The sequence below is a fragment of the Jaculus jaculus genome, chromosome 7 (genome assembly GCF_020740685.1).
Source record: "Jaculus jaculus isolate mJacJac1 chromosome 7, mJacJac1.mat.Y.cur, whole genome shotgun sequence".
Classification (NCBI taxonomy): domain Eukaryota; kingdom Metazoa; phylum Chordata; class Mammalia; order Rodentia; family Dipodidae; genus Jaculus; species Jaculus jaculus.
Window position 1 is genome coordinate 48492800 of NC_059108.1, and position 24143 is coordinate 48516942.

The 24143-nt window shown below is 37.9% G+C and overlaps 1 protein-coding gene across 7 annotated transcripts in view; it reads left to right on the forward strand.

Annotated features, from left to right (window-relative positions):
* Sim1 (SIM bHLH transcription factor 1) overlaps positions 1 to 19364 on the forward strand; it is a 79555-nt gene extending 60191 nt beyond the window's left edge. For 4 of the 7 annotated variants that reach the window (XM_045155459.1, XM_004660599.2, XM_045155460.1 and 1 more), the window contains 2 exons: positions 15133 to 15532; positions 17706 to 19364. In XM_045155459.1, the coding sequence (XP_045011394.1) occupies positions 15133 to 15532; positions 17706 to 18433 (1128 nt within the window). In that variant the 3' untranslated portion in view covers positions 18434 to 19364. The remainder of the gene's footprint in view (positions 1 to 15132; positions 15533 to 17705) is intronic. The other 3 variants (XM_045155461.1, XM_045155462.1, XM_045155464.1) reach the window with 3 other exon arrangements.
* Positions 19365 to 24143: the final 4779 nt, after the last annotated feature.

The window sequence follows — 24143 nt, forward strand, 5'->3', positions numbered from 1 at the left end:
GTCAGATTGCTTAGCAATTACAGGACACCACCCACGGGTATGAAGAGATGATTTACTGGGATGTGGAAGTAGGAAAAAAATATCCCTTTTGTATATCCATTAGAGGCAGGTCTTTGATGCCTAAAAATAAATAAATATATAAAATACAAATTATATAGAAATATGTAACATAAACAGATATTATAAGTCATATATAAGTACTAGTGGAATTGTAAGGATTCTGGAATTCTACCTCTGCCTCTTATACTTCATAACCATGTAACTTGGGGCAAATGTTTACTTATCTTAAGCCACATTTGCTTGACTGTAAAAAGATTGCTAAGACTTTTAAGATGCCAGCATTCAATAATACTACATCTGTGGAATCTTAGCATAGTGAATAAGAGATAACAAGCATTTCCTAAGGGAACTATTGTTATAGGCTTTACTTAGCATATGCAAATTATACAGTACTATTGTCTTTTACTCAGTTGTAGTTCATTTACCCTGCTTAACTTAAAATATTAAAGGAGAGACTAACATTTCCCTTCTTTCAACTCCTTTCCCTCTGTATTCAAGCATTTACCACTTTCTAACATATTAAGGTTATTTTCTATGCATTATTTATACTCATCCTAATATGAACACCTTGAAGAACAGAGAGCTTTATTTTTCATATCCGTTGGCAGGTTGACCTGAAAATAGTATTCAAAAAATAGTTTCCATTGACTGTATATTAAGACCTAATGGATGGCTCAGACCTTTAACCTGGTAAAGTACCAGTCTCTGGAATGGTTCTTTTATGAGCTGGACCCAGAGGTTGAGCTGGTGGGTAGCATTTGGTTTTGTGTTTTATGAAATCAAGAGCCTTCATCTGATTTATTTTTAAATACACAAATGAAATTCTTGTTTAGAAATTTAAATTTAAATAGCAGACTGGGGTTAATTAAGGTGTATGGTACTCAGAATGACAACACATTTTCTAAGAAATGAAAACAGAAGTTTCTGCAAACATTAATTTGAGTGAACTTTCTTTGATAGATGTAAACTAATTAAAATAGAAAATTCAGTAATTTAGTGGCCTGGCTTTAAATATGGGAGAAAGTTGTTATATTTTCATAGAAGAGCAGGTATCTAGGAGCTCAAAACATGGTTTTATTTCACTTGAATGGCCAGGGGAAATCAACCTCAAGCTTTTACATGGCCTCATTGATGACAAATCTTTTTTGAAAAATATTTTTTTTTATTTATGCATACATATATGAATGCATAAATGCCTACATATATTTGTGAAGAGAGAGATTAAGAGATTGTGAGTACACTAGGGCCTATAGCTACTATGAACAAACTCCAGATGCATGCACCACTTTATGCATCTGGCTTTGCTTTATGTGGGTAGTGGGAATTGAATCCTGGCCAGCTGGCCTTGCAAACAAGTACCTTTACTCCTGAGACAGATTCCCAGCCCATGATGATTCTTAATCTTCCATGGTCTTACCACCACATTCTTAGGCTTTTAATCAACATGTAAATTAACAACGTACATTTTAACATGAAGCATTGCTTTATCTCTAGTAAAACCCTGTGTTTAGGTAATTTGCTAGTGGTCTGGTGGTCTTTCTTTTACTTTTTTTTTTGGTCTTTCCAGGTAGGGTCTCACTCTAGCTCAGGCTGACCTGGAATTCACTTTGTAGTGTCAGGGTGGCCTCAAACTCACAGCAATCCTCCTACCTCAGCTTCTGGAGTGCATGAACCACCATGCTTGGTTTTCTTTTTCATTTGGAAATGATAAATTGCTTAACTTATAACATATATTTTATTTTTTAATTTTTTATTTATTTTTTTAAAGTTCTGAAAATATTTTATTTATTATTTATTTGCTTGTTTATATGCAAGGAGATAGAAAGACATAGAGATAGATAGATAGAGAATATGAAAATGGTCACTCCAGGGCCTCTTGCAATTGAAAATGAACTCCAGATGCATGCAACACTTTGTGCATCTCGCTTTACATGGGTACTGTGGAATTGAACCCAGGCCGTTAGGCTTTGTAAGCAAGTGCCTTTAACCACTGAGCAAATCTCCAGCCCAATTTTTTTTTGAGGTAGGGTCTCACTGTAGCCCAGGATAGCCTTGAATTCACAAGCAGTATTCCTACTTATGCCTCCTGAGTCCTGGCATTAAAGACATGCACCCCCTAGCCTAGTCTGGTGATGCATGCCTTTAATCCCAACACTTGGAAGGCAGAGGTAGGAGGATCACTGTGAATTTGAGGCCACCCTGAGACTACATAGTGAGTGAATTCCAGGTCAGCCTGAGCTAGAGCAAGACAACCAAAAATAAATAAATAAATAAATAAAAAAAACATGCACCCCATTGTCCAACTCCATGTATTTCAATCTCTTCTGTGCCTATAAAATGAATCAGAAAATAGCCTCTAGGTGATACAGTTTATAGGACCTGTCATTTTTACAGTATGGTTTTATGTTAACAATACTTGCCTATACAAGTGAAAGTGATTAATCAAGGACCTTTACATATTAAGTGAATGTCTATAGCCTTAATTTTTGTTTGTTTGTGTTTTCTTTTTCTTTTAGGAGTCAGGATCTCATTCTATAGCCCAGGCTGGCCTACTCATGATGATGCACCTGCCTCAGTCTCCAGTGTCAGAATCATAGGTCCAAGTCACTATACCCAGACTATGTTGTGTTATTTGTTTAATTCTCACTAATCCTAAAACATAGTCTATTCCTTTTCTACAAGTGGCAATCCTAATCCAAGCAAAGTGATCTTTTGACAGTAGATCAAGGCCTTCCCCCATTTGAGTCTAATACTAGTTTTTATTGGTATCTTTACTTTATAACTTTGAGCTACATTTTTATGTTCAAAGTATTAGCAATCAGTAACAAGAACAAAGATATTTGGGCAATGAAGTTACAGTTTTGTTAGAGCAAGTTTCTATTTCTTTAGAAAAGTGCTAATTTTATAAAGGGCTTTATCTGAAATCATTCTAAACAATAAGTTGATAGGATTTTTGGTTCCCAAATATTTATTTGAAATGATTATGTAAGTACACAAAGCTTGCAAGAGGACTCCAGGATATTCCTGCATACTGCAATTGAGCCAACAGTGCTTATTGTACTGTACTTGCTTTGTTATTTAAATTTTTTAAAATTTATGTGCAGGTGTGTGTGTGTGCGTGTGTGTGTATGTGTAGGTGGGCATACCACTACATGTGTGTAGAGGTTGAAGAACAGCCTACAGTTATTTGTGCTCCACCTCCTTTGAGACAGGGTCTTTTGCTACTGCAAATGAACTGCCAGACTGCAAAGGAACATCAGACTAGCTGGCCCATGGGTTTTGGATCTCGTGGTCCACCCTCTGTCATTGCTGGTGCATTGCAGATGCAAGTGCCCCTTTGTATCTGGCTTTACATTGATGCTGGGGAAGTGAACCCTGGCCAACAAGCTATGCAAACAAATACTTAAACTCACTGGGCATGGTGACGTACACCTTTAATCCAAGCACTTGGGGGTTGAGGTAGGAGGACTGCTGTGAGTTCAAGGCCACCCTGTACCTCAAAAAACCGAAAACCTGCTGAGCTGTCTATCATTTTTTAACTCTAACTCTCAGTTTTCCTTTCTTTTCCCTCATTAATTTTTTCTGAAGTTTTGGAGTAAATTATAAATGTGATGGCAACTTATGTACACTTTTAAATATATCTCAAGGTATATTTTGTGAGGACAAAAATATTCTCTTCATAACCATAGCACAATAAGAATTAGATTTTTAGGGGGAGGGAGGAATGTAGTACTAAATTGGCTACATAGCTAACTAGCTTGGATGTAAAAGATATTAAACACATTGTATCATATGACTAAATTCAATAAGCATTTAGATGGTGATCAGAAATGGGCTGCAGAGATGGCTAGTGGTTAACATGCTTACCTGTGAAACCTAAAGGCTCATGTTCAACTCTCCAGGTCCCATGTAAGCCAGATAAACAGTGACACAAGTGTGCAGGGTTGCACATTTGCACAAGAGGGTGCATGAGTCTGGAGTTCAATTGCAGTGGCTGGAGGCTCTTGTGTGCCAATTCTCAATCTCTCTCTCTCACTCTCACATAATAAAAGGCAGTCTGTTGAGCTGCCTCAAAAAAAATGAAATGGCAGTTTTAGTTAGTAGTGTGTTGATTTGAATGAAATGTTCCTCAAGGCCCATGTATTTTGAATTATTTGTGCCTTGCTGGAGGCATTTTGGAGAGGGAGCCTTGTTGGAGGAGGTGTGTTTCTTGGGTGCAGGATTTTCGGTGTTATGGCCCAAGCCGCCCTTGTCAGAGATTGGCTCACTCTCTTTGCCACCTTCCACCTGCTGTAATAGGCTGTGATTCCCAGTTTCTGCTTTGCCATGCTTTCCCTGCTATGATGAAACTTCCCCTAGAACTGCAAGTCTGAAAGAAACCCTTTCTTCCTATGAGCTGCTTCTGATCAGGTGTTTTGTCCCAGCAACGAGAAAGTAGCTGATACACACATCATTTAAAGGTACAGATTATACAACATCTGGACCTTCTGGCTCCATTTTCAAGCTGAGTGATTTGGGAAAAATTACTTAGCCTTGTTGTGTTTATCTGCTCAGGCTGCTAATAGAAGATACTGAAACTAGGCAACTTGAACAGCAGACATTTGTTCTTCAACGTTCTGGAACCTGGAGCGTCCAAGGTGAATGGCCAGCTAATTTGTTCTCATGAGGGCTTCTTGGTTTTCAGAGGCTGTCTTTACCCTGTGAATTCACATGGTGCCCAGAGACCACCTCGGGTTTTGTTTTCCTATGAGAACACTAATCCCAATATGAGGTCCCCGCCCTCAGGATCTAATTATCTCTCAAAGTCTGCACCTCTTAACATCATCCAATGGGTCTTTGAGCTTCAACATATGAATTTGGGGAACATACACTTTTAGTGAATAGTATTTTCTATTTGTTCAACTGTAAATTAGAGGGTTGTCAGGCAGGCATGGTGGCACACACCTTTAATCCCAGAATTTGGGAGGTAGAGGTAGGAGGATTGCTATGAGTTGAAGGCCACTCTGAGACTACATAGTGAATTCTAGGTCAGCCTGGGCTAGAGTGAGACCCTATCTTAAGAAAAAAATAAATAAATAAAAAACATTGCAATAAACTAGAGGGGTGTCATGAGGATTAAGTAATACATAACCATAGCACAATTAGCAAACTCAAGATAGTTCACATTAATAAATATTTTTTATTTAGCCTGACATTATATATATAATATTGAACCAGTAGCATTTATTTCCCTGCGGTCAATTTCCCACCCAGAATCTTGTACTGCATATAGTAGTCATATCTCTGTGATCTCCTGTCATCCGAATAGTTCCATCTTTTGGCTGTTTCTTTCATGTCACTGGCATTTGTGAAGAAGGATATCCAGTTCTCTTAAAAAACTGTTTCGTCAGTGTGTGTGCTACTTCCTTATTGTTAGACTGCAAGTCATCACCTTTCCCCTCTGGAATTCTTACATAAGTAGCATGATATCTGCAGACCAGAGGATCAGTCTTTCATGACTTGGTTGGGGATATTAATGTTGATCACCAGATCAAGGTATGATCTGATTTCTCTAGTTTATACTGACTGCTCGTTTTTCCTTTTCAATTAAAAAGCAATCTTTTGAGTTGACTGTTTATGACCCTGAAAATATCCTGTTTCTCATAAATTTACCTAGGTTTATCATCTATGATGAGTCATGCTCAAAGGGGTCTTTATTAGGTTGATTGTGAAATGCTTACTTTGCTTCTCAAACTGTGCTAACCACTTGATACTCTACTGTGAGGAAGGTCCCTTCTCTTTCATCTGTTTGCTTATCAGCGTGAACTCACTGATTCCTGTTGTGTGCGCTGTATTGTAATCATTTATTGCTGCTATTATTAGCTTTAGATTAAGCTTTCCATAAAGGTAAATGGGAATTCCTTAAAGCTTTTAACTTTTTTGACATATTCCCATCATTTTATTTTTTGAGCACTTTCCTACTTTGTGGTCACCAAGTAGTTTCAGATACCTGTGATACCTTCCCTACTTCAGCCCTGGAATGAATAGTTCCTTCAAGGAGCCCTCATCCCTTTTAGTCAAGAATGGTATTTATAAACAAAGATTCACACACTAAGGGTGCATATACTGCTGGCATGCAAGTGCCTCTGGGTCTTTTAGCAGATCAGCTGGGAGATATGCTTATATTTCCCTTCTCGATTCTTTTGTCCCCCTCTCCCCCTCATAGGTTTACATGTTTTCTGGTTTGTCCCTGGGGTTCTTTCTGCAAAAGCTAGGAGATATATATGTGTGTGTGTATACACACACACACACACACACACACACACACACACACACATATGTTTACTTTTATTTTTAACATGATAGATAGCATATTAGACACACATACACAAACACACAGACACACACACATATATAATTTTTTTTTTTTGGAGGTAGGATCTCACTGTAGCTCAGACTGATCTGGAATTCACTATGTAATCTCAGGGTGGCCTTGAACTCCTGGTGATCCTCCTATCTCTGCCTCCTGAGTGCTGGGATTAAAGGCACGCACCACCACATCCAGCTATTTATGTGTTCTTAATTCTCTTCCATGTGTGCTTTCTTTTGTTAAAAAGCAGCTACTTCTCCATTGTGCATTCTACTCTTCAAATAATATTCTGTATTTGAACATGGGGGTGATTTCTCTTTTTTAATATTATTTATGGATTTGAGAGACAGAAAGAGAGAGAGAGAGAGAGAGACAGACAGACAGACAGAGACAGACCGAGAGGAAGTAGACTGAAAGTGAGTGAAAGTATAGGTGTGCCAGAGCCTCCTGCTATTGCCAGTGAACTCTAGACACATGTGCCACTTTGTGCATCTGGCTTTACGTTGACTGAGGAATCAAACCAGGGCCAACAGGCTTTGCAAGGAAGCACCTTTAATCACTGAGTCATCTCTCCAAAATCATTGTGATGGTTTCTAATATGTGTCAATACAAATTGTGATGTCTTGTATATAATTATTTTCTGTCGTTAGAGCCATATTTGTATGGTAGCTTCTTAGAAGTGAGGTGCTTCTTGGTTGACAGGTAAGTGATACAGATTATAGGTGCTACTGAATTTCCTTGCACAAGGGCTGTTTGTGCATTCCCACTGACAATAAGTGGGGATAGCTGTTCCCCCAACCTGCCTACCTATGCATTGCCTGTCTTGAGTTGCTGCTAATCTGACAGCTTAGAAATATTGGTTTAGTTTGCATTGATCTTACTAAGAAGTTAAATATCTTTTCATAGAGTTTTAAAATATTTCTTATAAATATTCTGTACCTTTGAAAAATTTTCACTGTGATTAGATTTAGTTCTTCACAATTTTAAAACTGAGAATTGAATTTATGTTTCATTTTAATTGATTTAAATATTGAAACCTATGTATCATGTGGGACTGATTATGTACTATTTCTGCTATCCTTTTTCCAGAAATCCTGTAATTTAATTAATGTAATACATATTTTTTCATTTGCACAAAAAGTTATTATAGTTTTCTTCATATTAAAATAATTTTGAATTTTTATTTTATTTAAATTTTAATTCATATTTATTAGCATGTTAATTATAATATTTCTTTTTAATGAAATTTACTAAAGTTTTCTTGTGAACTGACAGTTGATCAGTTGTGACAAACAAACATGTGGACTGAGAAGTTTTCTTTTTTATTATTAGTATGTCAAATTTGATATGCAGCCATCAAATTCAACAGATTGGGTCTGTGTGTAAACTCTTCTCTATATTTTAACTTACTTGACTTGTCTTATCGTAAGAGTGGTGTGCTAGTCTCCTATATAAAATACTTCTATCCATTTTTCTTTTTTCCTTACATTTTTATAGTTTCTATTTTATATAGATAGTATTGCTATGTTAGTAATAACAGTTATGTGCTTTCATTGTGAATAGTGGCCTTTAACAACAAAAACACCTTTTGTTTTGTTTCACTTAATGCTTTTTAAACCTGAATTCTGTGTTGTTTGACTTTAAAATCCAGCTTTCCATTTCCTGTTTATATTTGCCTTGTTTATATTGCACTGTATTGTGAATCAAGTTGAAAAGCCATATTAACTGATGACTCAGGCCTAGTCATACTGATTGACACAGTTGGGATATTTGATTTAACACTGTCATATTATTTTTGTTCTTATTTTTAATTAGTAGGTTCTTGCTCTAGCCTAGGCTGATTTGGAATTCACTCTGTAGTCTCAGAGTGGCCTTGAACTCATGATGATCCTCCCACCTCTGCCTCCCGAGTGGTGGGATTAAAGGCGTGCACTACCCCTCCTGGCTGTCATGTTATTTTATATTATGTTTACTTTATTTCCTGTGGCATATTCATTTGTTTTTCCTGATTTATCCTCATTGCTGTTATTTAACTTATTTATTGACAACCTCCATATACTTGACAACATACCGTGATTATAATTTCCTCCCACAACCTTACCTTCTCCCCTACTCAAATCCCCCCTCCACTTCTTTCCAACTAGTCTTTGATGTCATCATTTTTTTCTTCCTTATTATGCAGGTTAATTGCTATTGTTTTCTTTTTTAATGTTTATTATTATTATTATTAACAAGGTGTTTCAAATGGATACATCATGTGTTGGTACCCTCTTTTCCCTCATCCCTGCCCCAATTCCATTGGGGACAGTCCCCAGTGGGGTTGCAGGTAATCCCCATGAGGTTGTGGTTTATGCATTGTGGGAGCAGTAGTCAGTTATTTTAGGGGGAAGGGAATGCCTCTGGACATGATATCACAACCTGTGGCTCTTACAATCTGCCCCCTCTTCAGCAAAATTTTCTGAGCCGTGGGGGGTGAGTTTTAAGTTTACTTCAGTGATGAGCTCTTAGGAGCCTCTGGATCTCTGCTTTGGTAGGTGTTGAATATCCTCAGGGTCTGTCGCCTACACCCTGGTGCTGGTACAGCATGTAAACAGTACTCTTGCTTGTCTCCCAATTCCTCTGTGGTTTCAGCTGTGGCTTGGCTGAAGGGTGAGGGGTAGTTTATTTCCTTGGATCTTGCTCACTTCTGAAAAAGAAGGACAGATTCTCTAATGGAGAATGAAGTCAGCATAGTTTAAGTGGGATGAGCATTATTAATTTAGAAAGAATTTGATGTATGTAACCTCTCTTTTAGCCAAAGCCTAGTGAGATCTTGACACTGGAGAACATGATCTTTGTCTCCATGGGATTCTAATATTTAATTTATGTATTTATTTGAGGGAGAGAGAGAAAGAGAGAGAGAGAGAGAGAGAATGGGTATACCAGGGCCTCTGGCTACTGCAAACGAACTCCAGACATATGCACCACCATGTGCATCTGGCTTATGTGGGTACTGGGGAATTGAACCTAGGTCCTTAGGCTTCACAGGGAAGTGCCTTAACCACAAAGCTATCTGTCCAGCCCCATTGCTATTATTTTTAATTTATTTGAGAGAGGAAGAGAGAAAGAGGGAGAGGGAGAGAGAGACAGACAATGGCACATCAGGGCCTCCAGCCACTGCAAATGAACTCCCAATGCATGTGCCATCTGGCTTATGTAGGTCCTGGGGAATTGAACTGGGGTCCTTTGGCTGTGCAGGCAAATGTTAACTGTTAAGCCATCTCTCCAGCCCCCCATTTCTACTTTTATTTTCACTTTTTATTTAGATATAATTGTAAGTTAATATGAAAGCATAGCATGCAATTTGATAAAAGTATAAATTTACATACAAGTTTAGCAAAAGAAAGAAAGCCTTCTATAACTACTTCAAATAACCCAACTATGTAAATTGGCAAAGAATTTCATTATACATTTCTTCAAAGGGAATGTACACTGGCCAATAACTACATGAAAGATCATCAGCCAAAGACGTGCAAATGCAAATCAAAATAAAATATCTATCACCTCATACCCTCTAGGATGGCTATTATAGACTCACACGAATATGTGTGCATGTTTTTGCACTTGTGTGCATGTCTGCACACATGTGCGCGCATGCACACATGCACCCAAGAGGAAGCAGTAAGCATTGGTGAGGTGCACAGAAGTCAGGCACTTGTGTAGTATTGGGAGAAACGTATATACAGTGGTAAGGCTGCTTTAGAAAGCAGCATGAAATTAGAAATAGTATTTCTATATGATCCAGAAATTTTACTTCCGTTTGTATACCTAAAAATACTGAAAACAGGGTCTTAAAGATGTATGAAGCAGGGTTAAGGATATAATCAGAGATATCTTCATATACTTATTTATTATGTCATCATACCAAAAGGGTGGGAAATCTTAAACAAATGAATATAATAAATGTGGTATAAACAAATAAAGGAATATTGCTCAGCCTTTAGAAAAAAAGGACAGTTCTGACACATGCTACAACATGGGTAAACAGTGAAGTTATCCATGAATACTGAGTAGATTGTTGAGTATTTATGAGTTGGCTAAGTGAAATAAGCCTTTCACAAAAAAGACAGATAATGTCTGCTTGCCCCTGCGAGAGATCTGGATAATTGTCAAATTCATAGTCATAGAAAGTAGAATGGATGTTGCCAGGGGCTTGGGCAAGAAGGGAAGAAAGAACTCTTCAGATTTGCAAGATGAAGATTTCTGAGGTGGATTGCAGTCCATACATTGTGAATGTGTGTAACCCATTTAACTATATACCTAAAAATGGGCAAGGTTGTAAGTTTTACCCACTCAAAAGTAATCTTAAAATAGATTAAAAAGAAGCTAGTAATGGCAGTAGGACAACTGTTATCGAGTATAGACCTTCATGTACAGATTTTTGTATGAATATAGTTTTCTTTGGGATAAATGACCAGGATTGCATAGGGTCATTGCACATCTAAGTTTTTAAGAGTTTTAGAGTATTGTTTTATAATTTCCATTTGTAGTTAGTTATTTAATCAGAACTGTATATATTTCCATATTCATACAGGGATTTATTTTTAAATATTTTATTTATTTAAGTATGAGAGAGAGAATGAGAATGAATATGAATGGGCACATCAGGGCCTCTAGCCACTGCAAATAAACTCCAGATGCCTGTGCCACCATGTGCATCTGTCTTACATGGGGGTGGGGGGTCAAACCTGGGTCCTTAGGCTTTGCAGGCAAGCGCCTTAACCGCTAAGCCATCTCTCCAGCCCATACAGGGCTTTAATATGGAGCTCAATTTCTTCCTTACTTCTTGGTGCTTCACGGACTGCGATCTGTCAAGAACACATTTTCCTGTTAGCTTGTGAAAAGCCATGCTTTGAATTGATAATGGTGAGGTGGAAGGTTGCTTTTTTTTTTTTTTTAATCTTACTGAATCAGTTTCTTACTCTTCTTATTCCCACTGCTTTGTCTCTGAGGAACAAAATGCATTCCCACCTTACCTTCTTCTCTTATTAAATCATAACCTTTAAATCCACTGCTCCTTTTTTGTTCTTCTCACATTTAAGGTCCTCCCTTGACTGTGGACAGTGCCATGGACCACTGAACACTGACCTGTGTCTGTGTTCTGGTACACACACTCTTTTATACTTCTCTTTCTGAGGGTGATTTTGGCTGTGTGATGAGCTCTTTTTTTTTGACCCATGGATCTTAAGCCTTTCTTTACCCTGTTACCCACAAGTTTTACTTCAGAAGGCTTTTACCTATATGTAATTTGAAGTCAGTCTTGTTTTCTGCCTCCTAAGAATAGTGATTTTGTAGTTACATGTGACATAATTTGTACTTGAACTTACAGATTTTGAAAGGAACATAGGCCTGGCAGGAAGTAGTTTGCCTTGCCCTTGAAGGTCTCAGAATCACATGGCTGCTCTTATCCTTTATATGCTAGAATGGTAATAGTTTATTGCCCAAATGCCATCATGTAATTTCTAATAAAATGGTATCATAATGGAATTCACAGGGAAAGTTGGCATTATTGTAAAATTTTCACACTTTATAACTTTTCATAACCATGGCAATAAAAATTCTTAGATTTGGGTTGCAGTTCCCAGTAAAAATATTATTTTACTTTATTTATTATTAAGAAAGATTTTTTGTTTATTATTTTTATTTATTTATTTGAGAGTGACAGACAGAGAGAGAAAGAGGCAGATAGAGAGAGAGAGAGAATGGGAGCCCCAGGGCCTCCAGCCACTGCAGATGAACTCCAGATGTGTGCGCCCCCTTGTGCATCTGGCTAATGTGGGTCCTGGGGAATTGAGCCTCAAACCAGGGTCCTTAGGCTTCACAGGCAAGCGCTTAACCACTAAGCCATCTCTCCAGCCCAAGACATATTTTTTAATAAAAATTATTTATATTTATTTGAGACGGGGGGTGGAGAGAGAGAGGAGAAAGAGAGAGAGGGAGAGAGAATGGGCATTCCTGGCCCTCTTGCCACTGCAAAACAACTCCTGATGCATGTGCCATCTTGTGTATCTGGCTTATGTGGGACCTGGAGAATTGAACCTGGGTTCTTAGGTTTCACAGGCAAGCGATGTTACCTCTAAGCCATCTCTCCTTCCCTTGAGACAGTTTTAATTGTGTAGCTCAGGCCAGTTTTGAACTTGTAATCTTTTTTTTTTTAAATTATTTATTTATTTATTTGAGAGCGACAGACACAGAGAGAAAGACAGATAGAGGGAGAGAGAGAGAATGGGCGAGCCAGGGCTTCCAGCCTCTGCAAATGAACTCCAGACGTGTGTGCCCCCTTGTGCATCTGGCTAACATGGGACCTGGGGAACCGAGCCTCAAACCGGGGTCCTTAGGCTTCACAGGCAAGTGCTTAACCGCTAAGCCATCTCTCCAGCCCTGAACTTGTAATCTTTTTGACTCAGCCTCCCAAGTGCTAAAATTACAGGTCTGTATCATTATGCCAGGCTACAATTATCTTTTTTAAATAAATGAAATATAAGGACAGGCATAGAAATCATAAGCTTTAAAGGGCAATACATAATTATCATATAGAATATTAGAACTGAAAGAAAAGACAAAGTTGAATGTGACCAGTTCATAATTTTCACAGAGGAAGCTAGAGAACATGAAGTGAGTTAACCAAGGTCACCAGGGAAGTTATAGGAGGAATAGGCCTGGAAACAGGTTCTCTTTCTTCTCTGTCTGAAAAACCTCTTCAATTATGTGACCATAACTCTGGTTCAACCTCCGGTAGAGTACTGTCATTATGACCTTGTTCTTGTTAAAAGAAATTAAATCCTCTACTCAAGAGCTTGTAAATGTAAATGACAGAAGTAGAGCGAGGAAGACCAGGAGCCCGCTTCTGCAGAACTCTTTCTGTGTTTTGTCTGTCTGTCTCCCTGTCTGCCTTCTTTTTTTTTTTTTTTACTCAAGTCTTCAGATCACCTGAAATATTTCAGATTGAGCAGTGATGTTGTAGCATTCACACCAGAGTTTGTGTTCAATGTGGTTCATTTTAAAGAAGACATTTTGGATCAGAGTTTCAGTGGTATGCACAGTACAAGTTCACATGCTTTCTTTAAGAAGCAAAAATTTACTGCTAGACTTTTCCTCTATAACTTCATAGCAGTTTAAAGTCTTGGTCTAAATGACTTACCCAACTTCAGTGTGCTGAGTATCTCAGGACAGTATACTTACTGTAGTAGCTTTCAGGCTATTGACAAGAAACTTATCCTTTAAATTCTTCCTTGGGAGCTCTTGAAGTGTGCACCTCGTGTATGCTAGGGTTGGATTCTGTTGAATTTTCTCTGTGAGTGAAGGACAGACTGCTCTTCTCTGCTGCGCCCACAGCACTTTCCCATGTACACTCAGGGAAAGCTTTTCCCTCTCAACAGGGCTCAAAAATCTTGACTGGAGTGCTTGAAAAATAGGCCTGGTTTATACTTTTTTATAAAAACAAGTGGAGTCCGGACACCTCCTACCTTGGAACAGCACTGATGGTCTGAATCTCCCAGAGGCAAGGAGATAGATGTTGCTATGACAGCACACAACAGTAGCACTTAGATCCCTACTTAGGCAGGCCAGGGGTTGCTATCCTGAACGTGAAGGTGCTCTCTTGTGGGAAGAGGCTGGTGTGCACAGAGAGCAAAAGCTGATGGCCTGTGGGAGGGGTGTGCAGAGGGAGCTAGAACTCAGGATGTTTTGGTGTCTTCCATAGGACAGCCCAGCAAGGAAAAAAGTTGGACCTTCTGTTTGTTTTCTAATGGAAAATGTTGATAGCTCACATGTACATATACTATCATGTACTTTCTAAGCACATGGTAAGTTCTCAGTAAATGACCACTATTATTATTATAGCAGGCAATCTCTACTCTTACAATCATGTTGACAGAAATTATTTTCTTTGGGAGGTTTTTTTACTTTCTTGAAATATTTTTATTTATTTGCACGCACAAGTGTGCACGAGAGAGATATTGTGGTTGCACTAGGACCTCTTGCTGCTGCAAATATACTCAAGACACATGCTTCACTTTGTGCATCTCGCCATATGTGGATATTAGGAAATTAAACTTGGACCAGCAAGTTTTGCAAACAAGTACCTTTAATTACTGAGCCTTGTCCACAGCCCAGGATTTTACTTTTTGTTTCAACATCTGACCAGATAGTTTGGGAATAGGTGAGCAGTGTTAATTCCGGGACTACAGTGCTTGTGTCCACTACTGCCATGATCCTGTGTGGAGCTGCACTTCAAAACATGAAGTACACCCAGCTTAAACTTGGGAAGCCCCTGCAAATTGGATTGCACTTGCATTAGGGAGTCACTTATTAATTATTATTCTACACATTCAGCAAAGCAGAGTTAATAGTCTAACAGAATAGGTTTTATCTTGTTTCTTTAAGAAGAAACATGGAAAGCAGACAGATATACAGTAATTGGAATCTTTCTTTAAGCCACACTTTGTGTCGTGATGAAGAACTTGGATTTGGATCTTGGTTCTGTAACTGCAAAAACTCTTTTCTGACAACCAAACGGATTTTTCTATACAGGCATCATCTAGTTCCAAGTGAGTGGTGCCTGGTGCTATAGTGAGTCTTACTTCGCCGCCTCAGGCCAGCATCTCCTGAGGGTACTTTAGATGAAAAGCTGTTTTTATGGTTTGTTTAGCTAGTTTATTTATTCTCTCCCGCTTTGGTTTTAGTACTCAGGCTTCCACACAGAAAGATCGGAGTCGGATCACGACAGCCAGTGGGGAGGAAGTCCCCTGACAGACACCGCCTCCCCGCAGCTTCTGGACCCAGAGCGGCCAGGCTCCCAGCACGATGCGTCCTGCGCCTACCGGCAGTTCTCCGACCGCAGCGCACTCTGCTACGGCTTTGCGCTGGACCATTCCAGGCTGGTGGAGGAGAGGCACTTCCACACCCAGGCCTGCGAGGGAGGCCGCTGCGAGGCAGGCAGGTACTTCCTGGGAGCTCCGCAAGCGGGGAGGGAGCCCTGGTGGGGCTCTCGAGCAGCCTTGCCCCTGACCAAGGCTTCCCCCGAAAGCAGAGAAGCTTATGAAAGCAGCCTGCCACACATCGCCTCGGTGCACCGGATCCAAGGTAAGAGGGCCAGGAGCCTGGGATGTTGAGCCCTGCTGGAGGTGGCGGGTTGAACACTGGGAAGGGGGATGGTGGTGCACTGAGCATGGTGGTTTTCTCTTGTGATTTACATATCTGAAACTCACACCAAAGGGATTTTAAGAACTAAGTCCACCCGGTGTCTTTAATTTAGGTAATGTTTGTAAACTATATACATGGCAGGTAGAAAAAAGCCCCTACTTTTCATTTTAAAAATCATGACAAATAGAAATTGATTTATAAAATCTGTTGAACTTGTGGTAGTATTTAAGTTTATCAGTATTTCCCACGCTACGCGGACTTGCTTTGCCTCTAGGCATATTCAGGCAGAGAGGTCTGTGTGGTGCTGTTGATATTTGGAAAGGCTAGTCTTGGTTCAACTATGGCTCATGTCATGGTTGTTTAGCCTCTTTGGGAATTAAGTAGTACCTGTCCCTTCATCTCTATGACAACCACAACACTCCTTTGAGAAAGGATGGAGCACTTCACAGAAACCCCTGGATTTTTCACTAGGAATTGTTACATATCCTTACTAACACAGGAAATGGACGCTACAGTTAAAGCTTTGATTGTTGGTCCTGCTTTCTTAATTCAGCTCAAAGCACCCTGACCATCCAGGCAGGTCTTTGAAACCTCCCTATTTCATTTAAAGTTATGACATTAGGGGTCTGGGGAGATGGTTTAGTGATAATGGCATTTGCTTGCAAAGCTTGCAGGCCTGGGTTCGGTTCCCTAATGCCCACATATAACCACATACAAAAAGTAGCACCAGCACCTGGAGTTCATTTGCAGTGTCAAGAGACACTGCCATGCTCATACATATGTAAATAAATAAAACTTTTTTTTTTTCTTTTAAAGCCATGGCATTAGTATTGCTCTGAAGGCTGAATTAATACTTTTGTCCTTAGGCTGAGAAATGTGTTAGATCATGTTGTCTCTACCCTTAAGTCTCCTGTCTAATGCTACTGAGACAATTGGTAGCTGTTTCCATTCTTGCTTTTTCTGCATTTGCTTTAAGTAAACAACCCACTATGAACCAAGGGACATTTTGTCAGTCTTGTAATAGAAACACAGGGCACAGGGCAATTGCTTGCCAAAAAGAGAGAGAGAGAGAGAAAGAGAGCAGCAGAAATTCCGGCTTAACCTATGTGGTCTGGGAGAAAATATTAGAAGTAAAATAAGAAGAAAAGAGAAAGAATAACAATTAATGGTGTGACTCAGGGCTTTTCTGCTGCATGAATCAGGATACAGGTTTCAGATGTCCCTGCCTCTTTTTCTTCTTGCTTTTGTGTATTGATTTTCAATTATTTGCAGAACAATTTGGTCTATGGCATACATTTTGGATGCATTATTCCTCTGTATTCAGTCTCCCTCTGTAGTTTAGAACAAGTTGTTATAAAAATTGTTAATATTTATTCCTTGTTTCAGAAACAATCTAAGATACCTGGGTGTATGTTTGATTCCCTCTGAAGCTGATATGCTAATTGCTACTATTGACAAAACAGTGTTTATATTTTGATTATGACAACATAGTATCTATATCTATATTATCCATACATACACATATATGAATATGTCTAAACTCTCAATTGTCTAAAATGTTAGTGCTTTAGTGTAAATCTACTTATGATACATTAAGCACTGTTTTAGTGATTTATTTAAAACAGATTTATTTAAAGTAGTTCAGCTTATGTATTGTCTTCTTCAGACTCAAGGACAGCATTTTTCTAAGCATTAATTTAACATGACAATGTTCTAGCAAACAGCACAAACCAAATTTTATTCGTCTTTCTTTCATTATTTGAAGCTGGGCAGGTCTAATACTATACATACAGGAAAAAAAATGTAACCTTTCTATTTCACTAATTGGCACTCACAACTCATGAATTACTTTTTTTCTGAATGAGGTTTTTCTTCTAAGAGACTTGTTACAAAATTTACATGCACTGAGAATTCATTGATTACATATGAGTCCAGGAAACATGAAATTTAGTATCATAAGTTGATTCTCTGTTGGTATAGGTCTATGTTTATTTAAAAAATTACATTAAAAATTATATATATAAGTTTTCTTCTGCATACTGAACATAGCTTTCTTTCTTTTTTTTGTGATGAACTTTGTTACCACTTACTTTTTACTTTTTCTGACTTCTAGGGCGAGGTCATTGGGATGAAGATAGTGTGGTCAGCTCTCCAGACCCCGGGTCAGCTAGTGAATCAGGTGACCGATATCGCACTGAACAGTATCAAAGTAGCCCACATGAACCTAGCAAAATTGAAACTCTGATAAGAGCCACCCAGCAAATGATTAAAGAAGAAGAGAACAGATTACAGCTAAGGAAAGGCCCTCCAGAGCAACTGGCTTCCATTAATGGAGCAGGAAAAAAACACTCCCTCTGTTTTGCAAACTACCAACAGCCCCCTCCACCAGGTGAAGTGTGTCACAGCTCTGCTCTTACCAGCACTTCACCATGTGACCACATCCAGCAGAGAGAGGGAAAGATGCTGAGCCCCCATGAAAATGACTATGACAACAGTCCCACTGCACTTTCTCGGATAAGTAGTCCCAATTCCGACCGCATATCAAAATCCAGTTTGATCTTAGCTAAAGACTACATACATTCAGATATGTCTCCTCATCAGACAGCAGACCATCCTGCTATCTCTCCAAACTGTTTTGGCTCTCACCGGCAGTATTTTGATAAGCATGCTTACACATTAACTGGATATGCCCTGGAGCACTTATATGACAGTGAAACCATTAGAAACTATTCCTTGGGCTGTAATGGCTCACACTTTGATGTAACTTCCCATCTAAGGATGCAGCCAGACCCAGCACAAGGACACAAGGGAACATCTGTTATAATAACCAATGGAAGCTGATGTTTTTTTAAAAAGTATTTTGTTCTTCAAGGGTGTCTGAAACATATTTATAGTTTAATGCCCCATTATCAGCATTTGCTATGCTGCAGATTGTTAGAGAGGATAATTTGAGTTATTGGTAATTTGACATGAGTTCTTGTGACATCAAAGAAACAAACATGGCACTAGCATTCAGGGTTGTACACAGATAATGGAGCTTAAGTGAACATAGAAATTGCCCCACTAGTTATACAGGAGCCAGGATATATACCTTTGAGTTGAAAAATACTCATGTAAATTAAGAAAACATCACACCACATGGAAGGGTTGATGAAGACATTGTGCTGTGACAATCCAGTAAAACTCTCACACACAGACCACTCACCATTCATAAACTGCTTTGTACACTTGACTTGCAGAAATTGGGAGAACATACCATAAATGCACAGAAATGAGTATCTTTCCTTAACTCTACCACATTAACCTCTTGAAGAAATGTCAATTTCCAGAGACCAGAGAGATATATCTTATAAATTGGTTTCTTCTTTGTGACTTCACACTAGTCAGCTTATTTGGCTCAAGCATAAATTAGAGAAATGGTTCTGGCTATGATACAAGAATGTGCTTTCACCTGGTATCCATTACAAGCAATCAGGAAGTGGTGATTTTCCACCTTAGTTTTGAGCTAGACAAGGACCAGGATTGCATTACAGTAGCAGTAAGCGTTTTCTTAAAGCATTGCAGTGTCACAAGACACCTCAGAAGTGTGATGGATTCAGACTGAAATAGTTTAGTGAAGAATGAAAAAAGTAGAATATCTTTCAAAACAATTTAAGGCTCAGAATAGGCAAATGACGCATTTAGGGCTTGCTTATGAAACCCACTAAATAAGAAATTCAAGCTAATTCACCAAGAAAAAAAAAACATGCTGATATGTGCAAAAATAACTGAAGAAGACCTGTAAAGTGCTACGTGACAGCAGTATGTTTTTGAAAGCATTTCAAAGCACAGATGTGCCAATGTGCCAGCATGTGGAAAGCCTCAGGAGGTGTAGTCTAAGATAAAAGACTAGGGATATGGACAAGTAGTTCAAAGGGTGAGGGGGTCTGATGCTTCCAAATGTTCACTTTTTTTGCTGTTTTTAAACAATGAAAACAACACACTTGCTCATATGGCTATGTGGCACAGTAGAAAGACCAGTGGACTAGATGTCAAAATCTCTAGGTTCCTGTCTTGACCCTGCCTAGTACTTAATTTTGAGGTCATAAATGCATCATTCACCATGCTTGAGCCTGGTTCTCTGGTCTGAAAGGCAGTTCTGATCATCTGTGGTTCTATGGCTCATTGGGGCAGTGGAACTTGTAAGTAGTTCTCTGCTGTAAGTTGTTAAGTCTGGTTGTTCTGGATTTTTCTGTTCACACGCAGAGGTCTAGAAGTTTTGCAAGTTAAGCATGTAGACTCTTTCAGGCAGGGATAGTTATGATCAACTTTCTCTTAGATACAGCCAGAACATAGCTGGTAGAAATTTATGAGGGTAGAAGAAAAATAATAAGATTTGTTTAATGTGCTAGTCTCTCATATTCTCTGCAAAATGACATATATGATTTGGGACTTGCCACGATTTCTCATGCCTATTCCTCTTGTCATGTTCAAAGTGGGAAATGTGCTGGAATGACTTGGCCTAATTCAGAAACAGAACACGGCATTGGACACTCAATGGTTAGTGCTGTGTGTTCATCACTGCATACAGTTACTTGGCAGTCCATAGTTGATGACAATCTGTCTGGTAATAATTTGAGAATTGAGTACTACATTGTTTGTACATAAGAGAAGAGGCTACATAAAATTAAATAACTTTCTTGGGGGTGACACAACAATATTTGTTGATATAAATGAAGAAGGGCAATTCAGTGAGAAAAAATGGTAGTTATATATTTTCAAAAATGTTTAAGGCTAAAGAAAGGCTAAATTTTGAACTAGGTAAGCAAAATTATTCAGTAATTTTTAGGAACTTTTGGGAGAAACTCATGGGGTTATTTAAAATGAATTTGATCAGTCTGAAACATGAAGTGAGGTTTTAGAAATGGTCAACTTTTTACAGAATTCTGTAAATGAGGAAATATTTCACATGCATATATCTGATGAATATGGTATGTTTTGGTCAGGAAGTCTGAACAGGTAGGTTCTACTGATGGATATATCTTAATATGCTAGGGACATACTAAGAGAATGAAAAATAAAGAACCAAGGAAAATTAACTGATTGTAAATAAAAGATTGTCACTAAAGAAATTCAGTGGAATTTTTATATGGAAGATAATTTATATAAGGAATAAATCCTGCCCTCCATAGAGAGGAGCTCATCAGGGGAGCAGTGCTTCTTAGAATGGCATAACAAATGTTTTTAAAGGAAGACATAATTATCTAAATTGCATTTTTATTAAAGTTTTGATAGCTCTATCCAGCTTTAAATATATTAACCATCTATTTAATTAATTGAATGTCAATAATTTTGTAGTAGCAGTTTTATAACATTATGTACAATGCCATATAGGCTTACAGCTTACAGTGCTTTGCAGTATCTCATGGTTATTATAATTGATCCAAAATAAGCTGACATTGTACAGCAAGGGAGCCTCATACTATTCATGTAGACATGTAAAAATATACGTGTAACCTACCTTGTTTTGTTCTGGATAGGAAAATCTTGTCTCCTAAAGACGTTATCTATGCCTTTTAAAATTATAGGATATAAAATGAATATGCTCCAAATGACTGAATCACTTAAAATTAAACTTAAATTGGCTTTAGTTTTAATCTTTGATTCCCAAACTTTGCTAAAATGCTGACAACATGAAACTTGATTGAATAGAGAATGCTCATTCTTTCTGATATTAGCAAGAATATTTGTGTTGCCCATTTATTTGATTTACCTTAGAAAATTGGATAACTAATGAAAATCAGGATTTCTCCCTTTTTTATTGGAATAATTCTGTTAAAACTGTTATCGAGAGCATACAGTTTTGATGTTCTATTTTTTTTAGATGCATTGTTAAAGTGCAAGTCAACATACATGTGGGTGTCCTTCAGTTTTCACAATATCCTGAGTCTAACATGCTAGCTTCCAAAACTGTACCTGCCTAAGACAAGACACTGTAACAGCATTGGACAACATTCAGAACAAGACAGGATGCGGTTCATGATTTGCCTTTGGTGTTTATACAGAACAACCACTTGTTACTTCCTTGTTATATTTTATAGGGCTAGAATATTTCCACTGAGAACTGTTCTTAATTCTCTCTCTACCCTGCTGCCACATGCTGCCTTTGGGCAGAGAATCCCACTTACAATAAGCTTTAATGGAATTTTCTAGAAAGGATACTATGTTCCTGTTTTCTTTTTTAATGGTGGCTGAAGTTCAATCTAACACAAGAATATTAGGAAAATGTGCATTGATATTTTTAAATAAAATTAGAAAGTTTTCCTCACAAGATCTAGGCTCAAAAAACTTTGATAGAATATAATATAAAGAGGCACACAGTACAAATCTACTATTTTACCATGTTTTCTCTCTCTACCCTGTCTCTGATTCTGTCTCTTTGAAGAGCAGGAGAACTGAATCTTATTATGCTATTTGGTGCAAACTACTAGTACAGGCAGCACTAGGGTATAATAGAATGAAAGTTGATAATAAGAAATCTGAATAGTTGAGATTTTGAGAATCATTCACTTTGCCTGGTGGGCTATCTCACATTATAATACAGTCCTTCTGATTTACAAATTTTGAATGCTCAGATCTGCTTCACTAGTCCACTCACTCATAGATGTAGACATGTATTCAGTTTCCTGAATGGCTTGAAGAATTTAAGTCCTGCAATACTCCAGATAAATAATTCAACTCTCATGTTAGTACCAGATTTTGTGAACAGGCATTAAAGCCTAGACAACTAATGGCTGGTTTTTACTATAACACAAAGCATGCTAAGTTTTAAATAAGTGGTAAAACAGCTTTGACACATGCAAAATATACCATACATAGAAAATGTTCTTGGCGAGAATTTTGTCAAGTGCTTATTTCTTGTGTACAAAGGTTGTACGGGTAGTACTTAAACCCCAAAGGTGAGATGGTAGTCCCTTCCAAATAGATGTTTGTTTAGAGTTCCTTCTCTAAAACTGTATGCAGAAAGTACACACAAACACACGGGGGAAAATAACTTTTATATCACCTTGAAGATTTTAAAAATGTGCCACACAATTATATTCATACATATTTATGATGGTTCACATGAGAAATTAGAATTTATAATTTGAAACTAAACATTTTCAATTTATTTATTAAAATTTTGCCACATTGGAATTGGCTTTCATAAAACTAGATGAGAAAAGTTTGTCCTAATTTGCTAATCCAGTATACATTTTATCACTGTTAAATTTATGCCCAACAATCCCGATGTGTTTACATCTCAAAAGAAATGGAATTAACATGGGAAAATATTTACAAGTACAGTAATTGGTTTTTGTTTTCCCCTCCACAGGAGAATGTTTAAAAAAACAAAGCATATGAGTAGGCTCTTCAAAAAGGATAAAATATTTTATGTTTGTTTTTTTGACTGACATCCTATAAAAAGGATTATATTTGTGAGAGAAGATACTTATTGCCAATATTCCAAATACCATTTCACAATGTATAGTTTTTAGTGATATTGTAGTATAAAGCTGTAACTTGAACTTTTACTTTGGATTGTAAAGTAGAAAATATTAGCTATGTCGATGATATCTTGCAAAGTGTTCCCATTTATAATTATTTATATTGTAAATAGCTTTCTGAAGTAAATTTGAAGTTAATGTGCATAAAATGTATTTATTATGTGAGATTTTTGGTTTAAAATATAGTTACTGATACACAGTTTGAGTCTGAAGTATTCATTGAAAGAATAACCTCAGTAGAACAAAACAGATTTGTCAGCCAGGAACTATAAATACACAAGCCATTGCATGTATAGATTTGCACTCACAGTGATTCTCCTACCTTTACCTCCTAAGTTCTGGGATTAAAAAGCATGCACCACCACATCTGGCTCATGTATAGATTCTATTGGAACAGGTAAGTCCCAAGAAATACACACATACACATATACATGGGACTCACGAATAGAAGCTTACATATATGTACATCAACTATGAAGTGATGGATTTGAGGTTTTAAAAATATTTTTATTTATTTGTGTGTGGGTGAGATGGAGAGAGAGTATGGGCATGTCAGAGTCTGGTACTGCAAGTAAAAAACAAAAACAAAACAACAACAAAAACCCATGTGACGCATTGTCCATCTGGCTTTACATGGTACTGGGGAATTTAACCTAGACCGGTAGACTTTTCTTTCAAGTGCCTTTAACCACTAAGCAATCTTCCCAGCCCGGGTTTGAATTTTATAAGGCACTGAAGCATGGGTTCTTAGTGTTTTATCAGGGCATTTGAATCAGCACATCTTACTACATTTTTCTAAGTAAAGTAAAATATTACATTTTGATGTTCAAGGGGAAAAAAGACCTATAAACATATGATCTATAAACATAGGATCTTAAGATGATTTTGTTTGCTGTCATTTAAAAGCACATTGGGGCTGGAGAGATGGCTTAGCGGTTAAGCGCTTGCCTGTGAAGCCTAAGGACCCCGGTTCGAGGCTCGGTTCCCCAGATCCCACATTAGCCAGATGTACGAGGGGATGCACA